The following is an 11477-nucleotide window of genomic DNA, read 5'->3' as shown; positions in this document are numbered from 1 at the left end:
CGTAACTTCTTTGCACTTTCACATGTTATTTGCACGACAATTATATATCATATATGTATTTCTTAACAACAAATCATACGAACTCTCAACTTGACGGTCAAAAAGTCCCTTTCTCCATCCGCTTTTGGCTACATACATCGCGTTCAACGCGAGTTTTTCTTATTTCATACTTTTCTCTCTCTATAAATAAGTACTTCTTTGGTGGGCCATAAACTATGCAATGGGATTTTTAGAAAAAAAAAAAAAAAAAAAAAATTCGCAAAACCGTAAACATTTGTAAAATAATCTCTCGCCCCTTAGTTAGCTATCACTTCACTCTTATGCGATAAGTTACACGTAGTTTTAATAGTAAGTTTCACTTAATTTGCCTCGTGATCCAATGTAAAGTTTTCTCCCCAGCGATCGTTGATTCTTGAAAAAATGATCCAAGACAACGTTTATACAATAATGCATTAAATTTACTATGGAATTCGTGGGTTTCTTTTTCAAGACAAAACAACACCTTCAGGATCATTGAAAGAAACTCGCATCGGTGTGTACAAGTTGTTACAATATACACACACATTATATACTTGGAAATACACGCTGCACCTTTTTTTTCTTCAATCGTCTTAGTTATAAATTCTTCATCGGATTCGTCGTTACATTGAGAGCGAACAAATACTTTTTACCCAAACAACTTTCGTACATTTTCGTAATTATGTAAAAATTCATCGTGTAGAGATCGAACTAGAAATATATTTCTCGAAATCCATTAGAAACGTAATAAAATTGTGACACGTTAATTCGGATGAATCTACGATTTTTGTAACATTTACTAGCAAATAACAACCTTTTTTTTTTTTTTTTTTACATCAATTAAAACTCCAAAAATTCATCTGGTCTCGACGTTACACTTGACAATTTATATTTCATACACGTGAAATAAAAGTTTGGTCGACTTCCCTTCTCAATATGAGACAACAAATTCTACTTTATAGCGCATTAAAGTCACGAGTTGTTGTTTTTGTTTTCACACTCAAGACTTGGAAAATTGACCATCGGATAACGTCACTTTGAAAAACTGTTGTATACAATGTGTACAACCCAATGCCAATGCAGTAATGATGAAACTATTGGTTTTTTTTTTTTTTACCTTATCAAACTTCTAAACGGTAAATTCTGTATAGTATGCAATATCGTAATTTGGTAGTGTTTCTTTAGCTTCTTTTAATTTTCGTTCAACCGGACACGAGCTGATTGAAAAGTTCATAACGAATGCCTCGCTTTGCCATTTCCACGCCCAAGTAGAAAACACTGATTGGTCGTAGATTGAACAGCCCCAACTGCCCCCCCCGCCCAAAAAAAAAAAAAAAGAAGAAAAGAAGGGGGCCAGGCAAGGCGTATGGTATAATTGTGCGTCAACAGTCGAGGAAGATGTGTTCCCGGGTGGGGTCAGAGGAAGCTCTAGAGCCAGCCGGTCTTGGCAGTGGCGTCGTGCCCCGTGATGGGCTCGATGCCCAGGAGTGGCTTCTGCGACGCCGAGCCGTTGCGTTTGACCGCCGTTGCGCCGGTACTGGCGCTCAGGACGCTCTCCTCGGTCGTGGAGGGCGTGAGATCCGTCACCGGAGCCGAGCTCGCCATCGCCGTCGCTGCCGCACCTGCAACGTACGTGTGTGTGTGTGTGTTTCTGGCCCGGGAAGGGGTGGTTCGGAGGCGTAGCGACACTCACAAAAACGCGTGCCTTATGCCTCATCGTCTGGGAATTTCGAGCCCAACAGTAGATTCTCGCTAAGTCGCGCCGAAGCCTCGGATGAGTAATAAATACTTTTTTGTTTCAAACGCATTCACAGGCTGGCATAACACAATTACATCGTACAACTGATATTGAGCACAACGAACGAGCCAAATAAGAGGGGGTTAACGCATTTACTTGTCGATGCTCGGCTTAGGGAGTGAAAAAAAAAAAAAGTCAAACTACAAGCTATGAACATCGCTACGGTACAAATGAAAAACAAAAAGGGTTAGAAATAAGTACACGCAATTCCAGATTAATAAGCTAAAAATCAGACGCATGCGATATTATGTATGTCTCAAAGATTGTTAGATCATATTTTTTCAAACAAAATACAATGTTCCCTTTCACAGCCAATTCACTCGTTTTTTTTTTTTTTTTTTTTTTTTTTTTGTATAGATAACAGATGCAAAAAAACTAAAACATCATCTACTAAAATATATATAGTATACCTACTTTCGGTATGCGCATTCGCTACGGTATATAAATATACATTCAACTTACAAGAGTAAATATACACATAGATCGGCTATTGCAGAAGCATTAAAATATTGTTAGTCTATATTATAATCACTTTCATGCAAAAGTCAATAATACCATGACGCTCGTCGCAATGTTTTTTTTTCAAAAGTTATTATTCTGCCATTCATAGTATAGAATCCGCAAAAAATATATACACACTAACGCTTACAGCCAATTGAGCGCACTTTTGTGGAAAAAATATATATGTTTTTGTTTTGTCATCTCTTAGCAAGAGTCTACTGTAGTGTGCGACTGATAAAATCAGCGACCAGAAAAAACAGAGAGAGAGAGAGAGAGCCATGCAGTCGATAGTCCAATAATGCCCCCTCGTCGCTCGTACACACACCAACAGGTCGAGGGACATTGAGATAATTTCGAAGAACCCGATGAAGAAAGAGGTAAATAGACAATTGTGAGTGTCTCGATCTCGGTTGGGAGAACCCAGAGTCGGAGATGAGAGAGATTTTATTTGTAATTATCGGTAGCGTTGGCGTAGGTCGAGTAGGCCACCGGTAGGTCTAACCTTGGTCCTTGGACCCGTTGGGCGCCTCCTCGAGGCTGGGCTGTTGGCTCTGGGTGGTCTCGTGCCTCCTGGCCGGGGCCATCTGGTGGAGGGCGATCTCGGGGCTGCGGGTCGGGACGCTGCTCGCGCGCTGCAGCTGCTGCTTCTTGGTCTGGGCGCGCGAGACGAGGGACGAGGTGGCCACCGGGTGGACGAAGCTCTCGATGGTCGTCGAGGTGCACGCGCTGTTGTTGCCGCTGCTCGTGGTCATGGCGGGTGTCGAGGCACGCGAGGCCGAGAACTTTTTGCGCTTCTTGCGCAGAGCAGCCAGAGCCGGCCCCAACCCACTGAACATGTTGTGCCCCGCCTCGGACTGCTGCTGCGGCTGTGGCTGCTGCGCGGCTTGTTGTTGCGGCGTCTCCTGGCTGGACGACAGTAGCTGCGGCTGTGGTTGCTGGTGATGGTGGTGGTGGCGCGGGTGGGAGTCTTGGGACGGCGCGTCCAGGGAGGACTTGGAGTCCGAGGACTCGGAGCCATCCTCCGAGGCTGGCGAATAAACCGAGTCCTCCGACCGGGAACGGCCAGCTGAAAAAAAAAACCAGGGGGATGAGCGTCATTCGTTGGGTTATCGTTGGTTGGGGTGTATACCTATAAGCCTGGAGACCCGGCCGGACTTGGCGGCCTCGATGAGGGTGCCCCACTTGCGCTTCTTGGAGCCGTTCCTCGAGTCCCTGAGCTGTCTCTGGCTGGACGCCAATCCGGGGACGCTGTTGGTGCTGGTGTGGTGGTGGTGGTGGTGCCTCTTGGAGGTGGCCCCGGGTCCAAAGATGCCGCTGAGGGTGCTGCCGAAGAGCTCGTGGTGCCGGCCGCCGGTTTGCTCGTCCGGGGTCTGGCCGTGCATGGACTCGGCGACGGGCGGCAGGGTGGCGCTGCTGCCCGGTTGGGGCGTTATGTTGAAGCCCTTCATCAGCCGGCGCTCCTTTTGCCGGTTTTTTTTGCCGCCCACACCTACGCACAACTCTTTCACGCTACCGTCTACGGCACAGAGAACAAAACCACCCACAGGCGACATTCAGCTAAATCATGCTCGACTACGGGCTCTAGAGGTACACGGGTCGGTCTGTTGGGTGCTGATGGCCCTTCACCCTTCAACGGTCCTCGTCACTGTACCTACTTGTTTGTTTTATTTCTCTTTTTTCGTCCTCTGAAATTCTGTACGCGTCAAAGGGTTTCTATTCGTGCACTATTTGGAATAATAAAGTTTATACATCGTGCACTCGAGCGACAAAGTAGTTGAAGCACAAAAATGGCACACCATTTCCCATTTACGTTAGCTTTGATTGGCAAATGCGGTATTTAGATGTTTCCGAGACGATTGTCGGCAAGAGGTAAACTGCGAACCCGTTAATAAATCCGGTGATTAACTTGTGGGGACTTGGAAAGACTCTGTGTAGTTCCTTGAAGGGTTTGTAGTCGAGTCGACGTCAAATTGTCGGGGTGGGCTTTTGTAACGAATGCAATTTAACCGCTACGTGCGTTCAAGTGTGCCGTTTCGTTGTGTCGTCAATTTGATTACGCTTCAACTACTTTACGAGTATTTTAAAGACGTATCATTCGTAATTTATACATATAACTATAAAAAAAAAAAGAATCAAGAAAGGGGTAAGAGGTCGAGCAAAAAATTACATAGCACTATGATTTTCATTATGCACTCTGTCATGCGATTCAAGGTATTCGAATTTGTCAAGTCAAATACTAAATTTGGTCATGTTGGTTGTACTACGTTTTAAAACATGTACGAGGAAGAAGTAATGAGAAAAAGTTTGAAAGCATTTTTCGACCAACTGATGTGTAAATATTTTAAAAATCTCATATGGATAAAAATGATAGCCAGACTTGGGCACGATTATTTTACGGATTTTTCAACGCTTTAAAAGATTTTTTGTTTTGACTCTTTTTTTTTTTCTAAATTATATTTTCTTTCATACCGTTATGCATGTTAAGTACATATTGAGCAAAAAAGAATTGAAAAATGATGATCCTTGCCCAAGTCTGATAATCGCGGAGAGATCACACTCTTTGGGTAAAAAAACTACGACGATATACGTAACAAACAGGGTAATCCATGACAGTATCAATAATATATAATAATCAATCGGTATGGTGGCAGGCAGTATGAAACTACACATAAAACAAAACACCAAAAAATCTCTGGAAGAACAAAGTAAAACAAAGCAGTGCGACCTCTCCCGAAAAATGTCCACCGATCGAGAATAAAGATGTTCAAAGAAGGGAGGGAAGGAAGGAAGATCCATAGAGATGGTAAAAGGAGAGAGAGAGAAGGAGAAAAGAATGTGAAAGGGTAAGTGACTGGTAGGACCGCGATCGAGGCCCTAGGAGCTCCTCGAGGAAACGCTCTACTCTCACCGGTACCCGTTCCGGACGTGTGGTCCGTAGCCATTCCCGATTTCTGCAATATGTTGATCAGCTCGCATCTGAAAGCGCTTATGTCCTGCTTAATCTCATTAACGTCGTCCTCGGTGACGCCCTCGTTCTCCGTTTTTCGCTGCTCAACGGTCACGTAACGGCGCACGAGGTTCCGCATGATGGTCTGGTAGCGCTGGTCCCGTTCATTAGCCTGCTTGAACTTCCTCTGCGGGACAAAGAATTGGAGAAATTGGAAGATCTGGGAAAGGCCAATCAGACAACGCCCAGGCTTATGCTTTATTAGGTTGCCAATCTTTTATCTACCACTTAATTTTCGACATGCAGCTTTACGACAATCATTATTATTATTATTATTATTATTATTATTTATTACTATATTTACATGTGTGTGCCACACGTATAACGAATACGTATTATAGCAATCAGCGAAAAGCTTCCTCACGTCCGAAATATACATCATATTATCATACATCGAGACATTAAAAGCACAATTACATTTATGTGTATGCACAAACAATTATAATCCCCGGTCACCCGGAAAAAGACCGTTCGCACACAAAGTGTCTCCCGACCGAGCGATATGTCCTTCCGTAAACAAGCTCATCGTATCTCAGTCGCGATCGATAAAGTTACGGCCGATTCCGTGAGAAAAAAAAGAATGAAAGAAACCCCACAACAGACAGATAGAGAGGAAAGACGCCGAGAAGCTGTCGTTAACTCACTCTGATGGTGCGCATGTGTTCCTTTTTCGCGGCTCGGCTGTGGCCGCACAGCTTCCGGTAGAGCCACTGCACGACGTACATGAAGCTCTTCCACGTGGGAATAATGTTGAAGGGCGGCGGTACCGTGCCACCCTCCTCGAAGTAACTGATCCACAGCTTACTCCGCGCAAACTTCCACTCGACGTCCGCCCGCTCCTGTCGCAACAAACAACACCCACCAAATGGACATGTATGTTTTTCCCCCTACATTTGAACATAATTATATATCACGCGAGACATCGAGAGACGCTTACGAATATACACTGGTACGAGTGATTCATCATGGCTATGAGCAGGTTCAGGAGGACGACGATGTTTATGACGGAGTAGCAGCCGAACATCAGCATGCCCCAGAACCGCGTGAATATCTTGATGCCGTCCAGCTCGAAGCTCTCGAGGTCGATCAGACCGAACACCGCCCAGAACAGCGTTTGGATCGTTTCGAAGAGACTACAAGTGTACGACACGCGCGTGTGAGTATACAGTCTGATGGTATAATTAGGGGGAGGGTGTAGCTTACTTGGCAAATCTTCGCCAGACCAAGCAAGCGTTGGTGTCGTTGGAGCTCGAGTTGGCGGCCGCTTGGGTCGATGCCGTGGGACACCGCTTCTTCTCCATGTCGGCGTAGTACCACAGCAGTTGGTTCAACCCTGGCGTCCGTAGTACAAAAAAGGTATTAGCACTCGGGGGGGGGGGGGGGAAACCCCACGCGATAATTGCGTATAAATAATTACCGCACGAGAAGGCGAAGAGTACGAGGACGAAGAGGAAGAAGAACTTCATGATGTCCATGACCATGCGTGACAGGGAGACCTGGAGAGGCCCGAGGTGCGGATTCACGGAGAATATGTAGACGAGCTTGAGCGAGCTGAATATGTTGGCGGCGGAGAATAGGCCCTCGGATATGAGCATGGGGTCCCAGGTGTCCCACTGCTCGCGCTGCAGATCTAGGTCGGAGACCTGGTGGAGGCCCTCGGATTTTTCCCTCTGCACCCGGAAGTACGCCACTATCCGCAGGGCAACGGTCGCCACGTACAGCGAGTTCGTCACAAAGTCTATCACGTTCCACATGTCGTTCACGTACTCCTCCAAGCCCACGTCCCACAATTGCTTCACCTCCGACCAGATCAGTCCCGACACCCACGCCAGGATGAACCTGGGAACACGCCACGTTTAAATGTTGGTTCCAACGAGTACAATGTACATATGTATGTGTATATACGTACCATTCGACTATCGTAGGTGGGGCTCCTCTCTTTGTTGGTTCGACGGTGTGGTCCGAGACGTCGTAGCCCGTCCAGACCCCGATGACGCTTTCTATCCTCTGGCTAGCCAGTATCAGCATGACTGAAATATAGAACACGTGTATACCGTATCTCGGGTGGTGGATAGTTTGGCTGAGAGAGAGGGGGGTAGGGGATGATGGGACTCACATAAAAAAGCCAGGTACGAGGCGGAATGGCAGATGAATTTGATGAAGGGCTTCCTCATGGTTTGGCCGATCTTGCTGTGCGGCGCTATGATGTAGGCTATGCTGAAAAAGGGGAACAGGACGCCGATGCGTATTATGTCCACGGTTTGCAGGATCATGTTTTTCCGGCGAAAACCCGGTAGGCCCTCGTACCAGATCGAGGCCAACAGCTGCTGGACGTTCGGGTGCGCTACGAACTGAATCATTATTTCCTCCCATCAGCACTTTGCTCTTTTCTTTATGGTGTTGTTCTTATACTAATTTCTTATATCCACGTTGCAGTTTGCAGTGACTATATTGTATAACTTGAAAATCAATAAGAGCTCGAGCTAGTGCAGCGCGACTATTTTTTCTTCACCTACACGTATAATAAAACTAAGACAAAAGAAAAGGTGCTCGGGAGAGCAAAGAAACAAATCATCTCTCGTGGCTCCATAAAACCCCTCGATCGGAGGTCGGCGTGTACCTTATCGCGCTACATTTATTTCTCCCTCTTTCTCTCTCTGCTCCGTGGGTTTTCGACCGAGTCACCATCCCTCCCCGCTATTAATCATTCCGCGCTCCCGATGCGACTTTAACTCGCGAGTTGTCCCACCTCGCTCTTTATTTGCCATGTACTCTCGAGTACTTCCCACTTGATTGATGGATCTTCGTTTTTACCAGTGGGAATGAGCTCAATTTTCAGGCAGTTAAGAAAAAAAACGTGGGACGCAGCGGCTCACCTTCTTCTGGCGTAGCTTGACCGCCAGTTTGAGCCGGTTGAGGTGCATGCGCTCGCCGTGCTCGAAGGCAGGGCCCGTCGGGTCGTGGTTCAGCAGTACCTCGAGCTCGCTCGAGCTCCTCGTGTGGTCCAGCAAGGCAGTGGCGAAGTCTTGGCACTGCCGGCGCAGTTCCTGTGTGTATACGTACGGAAATTGACATGTTTAAGATTTTCTTTGGTATACTCGAGGATAAGTATATCCTTCCCAAAGTTTATGTTCAAACAGACTCGTTTGTGCAGTACACGCCACGTTTAATTCCGCAACTCCGTGAAGCTCCGCTTTTAATGGGCTTACCGAGAGTTAGGGGGATGCTTGGCGACGCGAACGTTTCATGGGGGTTTTTTGTGTATTTTACTTGTATTTAACTCCAGTATCTGCATTTTTTACGAAAAAAACAACAACAACAACAACAAAAAACAAAAAAAAACGGCTCCAGGGAACATCAGCCCCGAAGCGATATTTTTAAAGTGAAAAGCATCGAGTCGAAAGAGCGCACCCCACCGCGGCTAAAGATGCGGCGAAGCCAAAATGTAAAGGCACAAGTTGCCGCCGACCGCAAGATTCGATAGCGTCGAGCGTTGATTTATACCCCGACATAAATCAAAGAGGATCATTCGATACGTGTACATGTATACGTTTATAACTCGATTGTCCGGGCAAATCTGTGTTGTTCGCGCTGTAGACGACATCGTGCTGTGGACAAAACTTTGGGTGTCACAGAGCACTTGGCTCGGTAATTTTCACCGATTAATCGTCCTTTCGGTCCCTAACGGGATGTGAATAATACAACAATCACCTCTTGAATTGCCGAGACGTATATAGAGCGGTAGATTATTACTTATTAACAGACCGAAGGAGGTATGATTGACGGGGGAAGTCGGGAATTCCCGTCACCGCTGCAAGCTCGTCGCGTTTGGGTCGATGCACGCGCGGCAGGTTTCACGGACACCACGGATCGAGATTCGCGCAACCAACCGAGGTAACGCACTTTATTTTTGGTAAGAAAAATGAGACTGAAACTGGAGTTACCTGGTACTCGCACTTGAACTCATGCTCGAGGAACGACAGCCGGCGTAGTTCCCAGGAGAGCTCGAAGGCCGTGAGTATGGGGTCCTTGGAGGAGAGGGAGATGAGCGAGGGCGAGGCGAGGGCCCTGTAGGTGTTGATGCGTTTGCGGGAGTGTCGAAGCGAGTCCTCCTGCCGCGACTGGACGCACGTGTCGCAGCCGCAGCGAACATCATGGGGCACCGGCATCAGGGCTCCCCGGTCCAGCAGGATCTTTATGATCTCGTAGTTGTCCCGGTGCGCCGAGAGGATCAGCGGGGTTATGTCCGGCGTGAAGGTCGCCGTGTCGGTTGGCAGTGCTTCCCAGCTCTAATCACCCCGACACAGGACTCGGGGGGTTAATCGTTTGGGCTTATCGATTTCACGTTGGCTCGGCCATATTTGTTGAAACGTTTCGAGCACTTTTTCTTTCATTTAGATCTGTCTCCATCGCGAGACGAAGCAAGTCAACTCCGACCATTGATTGCGGGAGGAAGACGCGCCTGGGAGCAATTACCAATTCATTCTTGGCTCAGCCGTAGTCAAACGAAGCCGCAGACTTGGTTTTTTTTTTTTTTTTTTTTTTTTTCTTGTACACGAAAGCCGATTACCGCGCGTTTCGGCTCTCGCGAGCGGTAGCCCGGGCGCGTCTTATTAGCGCTCGGGGGTGATGGGAGAGTCGGGTTTTAATTAGCAGCCAGTCTAGTGCGCTACTCCAGCGGTGCTGGCGCTACTTGACTCTGGAGATGCGTTTTCCGTGCCAGGCAGGTGTTACAAAGTTGTTCTTCCCTCTACTCGTCGTCGAGTCTTGGGACTTTGCGGGCGTGAGCCAACGTTTTCGCGTGCACAGTCATGCGGGATGGAAATTTTCGCGCAAGCTCTTTACGAGATGCGTTTGGGTTATCGGTGTGAGGAGTCAGGGTTTACTTGAGACTTTGAAACGTTTCAACAAAATGCACCTTGTCTTTTTTTCCATTTATATACGAAACAGAAGGCCCAAATTTTGTGAGCGTATTATAACGACACGTAATCTATAGTGAGCCAAGCATTCCATAATAAGTACATTACGATTATTACGACTTCTAAAACAATTACTATAGGGACATCAAATAAGACAAGGGCAATACAGTTGGTTACTGTGTATGAACGTATGTATGTATGTATGTATGTACGTATATATGTGTGGGTATATGTACTAGAGGTAAAATAACTACGAACAGGCACATGGCACTTTGATGACACAGAGCTTCTTACGTTGGGCTCGCCCTCCCGGTGGAAGCTGTCCTCGTGGTCGAGGAGTAGCTCGACCGCCTCGACAAACTCTTCGGATATGGCGTGCAGCAGGGCGTCCTTCGTGTCGACCTTGAACTCGATCAACAGACTCACCATCTCCAGGTTCTCGTTGTCGATGGCCATCAGCAGGGCCGACCTGCCCAATGGGTCGACGCAGTTTATGTTGATCTTCGTTTTGCCCGCATCTAATTCCAGCATCCTTTTTGTAAGAAATAAACGACAATTTCATCACAGCCGTTTCCATTGGAGAAACAAAAAATAAAATAAAATCATCGGAGGGGTAAAAGCAATTTGAATTGGAGTGAGATTTGTATTGTGGTGGTGCTGATTTTGAGGGGGACTATAAAATCAAAATCTGTGCAGTTTATTAAATAAAAGTCACTAGATGATGTAATAGAGACACGCAAAAGTTGTAAAAAAGCCTTAACTACACGATCCATACCTTTTTCGTTTCATGGTAGCAAAGACAGCCAAAATGTATCGACGCTTATCGGCATTTGATCACGAACGATTCGGTGTACTTCCGCATATAGTTTACACGCACCCTATATCACGTTACACTCGTCCGCGTTTTAAGTAGTATAAGCCGAGACAGGTCAGACGCCGCGAATTGACGCAAATGTACTGTGCACTTATCTCATTAATTTTTCGAGCGAGTCCATGTAATTTTGTAGAAAAAAAAAAACCAAAATTCCGTAGAGTTTCTTAGTCCTCCAACGTGTACCTACGTGCCGTTGTACAATGCGAATGAGGAAAGGAGCGTCCTTCCATCCCTTGCGCGCGTGTATTTATTTACGCGTAGCCAATGAAAAAAAAAAAAAAAAAAAAAAAAAGTACTCTTAACCAGGATAATTACGCGAGTCGGACGCTGTATTTTTCCACTCGCTCCATCTTTAATTAC

General features: G+C 46.5%; 1 protein-coding gene across 1 annotated transcript in view; it reads right to left on the bottom strand.

Annotated features, from left to right (window-relative positions):
• Positions 1 to 1396: 1396 nt before the first annotated feature.
• Positions 1397 to 11477, bottom strand: part of Trpgamma (Transient receptor potential cation channel gamma) — a 69733-nt gene continuing 59652 nt past the window's right edge. The window contains exons 5-17 of the mRNA XM_089588447.1: positions 10538 to 10775; positions 9269 to 9613; positions 8201 to 8371; positions 7441 to 7675; positions 7234 to 7354; positions 6742 to 7163; positions 6528 to 6657; positions 6262 to 6457; positions 5969 to 6163; positions 5226 to 5451; positions 3447 to 3833; positions 2820 to 3383; positions 1397 to 1640 (exon numbers count right to left, since the gene is read on the bottom strand). Coding sequence (XP_089444573.1) covers positions 1447 to 1640; positions 2820 to 3383; positions 3447 to 3833; positions 5226 to 5451; positions 5969 to 6163; positions 6262 to 6457; positions 6528 to 6657; positions 6742 to 7163; positions 7234 to 7354; positions 7441 to 7675; positions 8201 to 8371; positions 9269 to 9613; positions 10538 to 10775 — 3424 coding nt within the window. The 3' untranslated portion in view covers positions 1397 to 1446. The remainder of the gene's footprint in view (positions 1641 to 2819; positions 3384 to 3446; positions 3834 to 5225; positions 5452 to 5968; positions 6164 to 6261; positions 6458 to 6527; positions 6658 to 6741; positions 7164 to 7233; positions 7355 to 7440; positions 7676 to 8200; positions 8372 to 9268; positions 9614 to 10537; positions 10776 to 11477) is intronic.

Source organism: Copidosoma floridanum, unplaced genomic scaffold (genome assembly GCF_036245765.1).
Source record: "Copidosoma floridanum isolate Cflo_tuat_1 unplaced genomic scaffold, Cflo_Japanese_pri ptg000007l, whole genome shotgun sequence".
NCBI lineage: Eukaryota > Metazoa > Arthropoda > Insecta > Hymenoptera > Encyrtidae > Copidosoma > Copidosoma floridanum.
The sequence above is the reverse complement of the archived record's forward strand: the minus strand, read 5'-3'. Positions and strand labels throughout refer to the sequence as shown.